Source organism: Priapulus caudatus, unplaced genomic scaffold (genome assembly GCF_000485595.1).
Source record: "Priapulus caudatus unplaced genomic scaffold, Priapulus_caudatus-5.0.1 Scaffold9052, whole genome shotgun sequence".
Taxonomy (NCBI): Eukaryota; Metazoa; Priapulida; class Priapulimorpha; order Priapulimorphida; family Priapulidae; genus Priapulus; species Priapulus caudatus.
In genome coordinates, this window is record NW_014586113.1 from 1 (window position 1) to 3,089 (window position 3,089).

General features: G+C 51.8%; 1 protein-coding gene across 1 annotated transcript; it reads right to left on the bottom strand.

Moving 5' to 3' along the window:
• Positions 1 to 1,347: 1,347 nt before the first annotated feature.
• LOC106820249 (protein GDAP2 homolog) lies at positions 1,348 to 2,810 on the bottom strand (the record flags this gene model as incomplete). Its single annotated transcript, XM_014824783.1, has 3 exons — positions 1,348 to 1,413; positions 1,860 to 2,013; positions 2,618 to 2,810. Coding segments are annotated over 3 exons (413 nt in total), but the record flags the coding sequence as incomplete, so codon positions are not given.
• Positions 2,811 to 3,089: the final 279 nt, after the last annotated feature.

Sequence of the window (3,089 nt, forward strand, 5' to 3'; positions counted from 1 at the left end):
TATACATGTGTGATGGGGAGGTCTGGAATATAGAAAAGTGTCACCTGCAGGCAAACAAGCGTTAACAACCAGTATACATGTGTGACGGGGAGGCAGGGAATATAGAAAGGGTATGACCTGCAACGACGCAAGCAACCATTAACAAGGTGGTCTCAGTAGATATCTGTGATGGGGAGGCAGTGTCAACTGCTAAGAAGCAAGCAAGCACCAGTATACATGTGGAAAAAATAACAGCCATTCATCTCAGGGCAATGCACGTGGTGGGCATTTGTGCCTCTACTCGTGATGAACTGACAAATTTGTCTGAGCAAGCTACACACCCACACCCCCACCCACACGCACACCTCCAGCTATTGTAGCTGGGTCAGTGAGTCAAGCTCAGCCTGCGAGTTTGATTGCAGTTTTTAAACGTGCGCATGATGCGAAAATGTCGACATAACACCACTTTGTCACAAACCATTCTTCTAGAGCATGCTATGGTAACGATGCAATGCAATGAGACGTAACGTGACCTAACGCGCCATAACATAACATAACATAACCCTAACATAACGCAAACATGACGTAACCTAACCTAACGTAATGTAACGCATTGCAACGTGACGTAACGCGACGCGATGCGACACTCACGCGATCGAAGTCGGTCTTGGACGCTGCGTAGTTTCGCGCGACGCAGACGACGATGTGGCGTCCGTAGCGATCGACGCCGCACTGGTAGAGGAAGTGCTGTGCCTCGAGGCTTGAGTAATCCTCCATCCGCGCGCGCCTCAGCAGACGCTCGTACCTACGACGACAACAACAATGACAACAATGATGATGACGACGACGGCAATGATGACGATGGAGTAATCCTCCATCCGCGCTCGCCTGAGCAGACGCTCATACCTGTGATGACGACGACGACGACAACAACAATGACGACGACGATGGGGACAATGACGGCAACGGAGACAACAATGATGACTACGATGACGATGAAGATGACAATGACAGCAATGATGACGACGGAGTAATCCTCCATCTGTGCTCGCCTGAGCAGACGCTCTTACCTACGCGACAACGGAGACAGCAAAGATGACTACGATGGCAATGACGATGATGGTGACGACGACGGAGTTATCAGAAAGACCGCGCGCTCGCTACCTTATCTGCTGCTCTGCTCCCCGTCGCCACGGCAACCGCGCGCTCGCTATCTTATCTGCTGCTCGCCTCCCCCAGTCGCCGCGGCAACCACGCGCTCGCTACCTTATCTGCTGCTCTGCTCCCCGTCGCCGTGGCGACCGCCCGCTCGCTACCTTATCTGCTGCTCTGCCCCCCCGTCGCCGCGGCAACCACGCGCTTACTACGTTATCTGCTGCTCTGCTCCCCGTNAGGTGGTCTCAGTAGATATCTGTGATGGGGAGGCAGTGTCAACTGCTAAGAAGCAAGCAAGCACTATCAACCAGTATACATGTGGAAAAAATTACAGCCATTCATCTCAGGGCAATGCAAGTGGTGGGCATTTGTGCATCTACTCGTGATGAACTGACAAATTTGTCTGAGCAAGCTACCCACCCACACCCCCACCCACACGCACACCTCCAGATATTGTAGCTGGGTCAGTGAGGCAAGCTCAGCCTGCGAGTTTGATTGCAGTTTTTAAACGTGCGCATGATGCGAAAATGTTGACATAACACCACTTTGTCACAAAGCATTCTTTTAGAGCATGCTATGGTAACGATGCAATGCAATGAGACGTAACGTGACCTAACACGCCATAACATAACATAACATAACCCTAACATAACGCAAACATGACGTAACCTAACCTAACGTATCGCATTGCAACGCGACGTAACGCGACGCGACGCGACACTCACGCGATCGAAGTCGGTCTTGGACGCTGCGTAGTTTCGCGCGACGCAGACGACGATGTGGCGTCCGTAGCGATCGACGCCGCACTGGTAGAGGAAGTGCTGTGCCTCGAGGCTTGAGTAATCCTCCATCCGCGCGCGCCTCAGCAGACGCTCGTACCTACGACGACAACAACGATGACAACAATGATGACGACGACGACGATGAAGATGACAATGACGGCAACGATGACGACGGAGTTATCCTCCATCCGCGCTCGCCTGAGCAGACGCTCGTACCTACGACGACGACGACGACGACGATGATGACAATGACGACAGCAATGATGACAATGATGACAATGACGACAACGGAGACAGCAATGATGACAATGACTATGGCAATGACGATGATGGTGACGACGACGACGACGGAGTTATCAGAAACGAATTTTTTTGCAGATTTCAGGGGTGCCCAAGGTAGTATTAAGAGTTAGAAGTAGGAGTAGAGTTATTGTTAGGGTTGAGGTTGGGGTTAGGGTTAAGGTTGGGTTTAGGGCTAGACACAAAACTAAAAGGTTCAAAGGTGTGAGTCGCCATGAATTTAAGCAGACTTTAGGGGGTGCCCAAGGCAAATGCGAGTAGGAGTAGGAATAAGGCAGCAGAGACAGCTCATAGTCATTGTTGTGGACATCGTCTACGTTATCTGCTGCTCTGGCCCCCGTCACCGTGGCGACCGCTACCTTATCTGCTGCTCTGCCCCCCGTCACCGTGGCGACCGCTACCTTATCTGCTGCTCTGCCCACACGTCGGCGGCATCTGACTGGTGACGGAGGCTCTGCCGTCGCACGCGGTCGTGGTCGCCGCGCATCTTTGCGAAGGACGTCTCGCCGATGCTGACGGAGCATTGCAGCAGCTCCCGGTAATCCGCATCATCGTCGTCGTCTGCGTCGTCCGGGTCCGCCTCCTCGCCCACGTCTGTAACGTACACGCACAGAAATACTATTATAAATACTACAACAACTATTATAGAACCACAGCCTCCTCGCCCACGTCTGTAACGTACACGCAGAGAAATACTATTATAAATACTACAACAACTATTATAGAACCACAGCCTCCTCGCCCGCGTCTGCAGCACAGAACAAATGTGCTCACAACATATTGTAACATATAAACACGAATACCATAATTATAATGCTAACAAGAGTAATCGGAGATAGCAAACCTCCGCCACAGCGTAACAGTCCTCCCCCC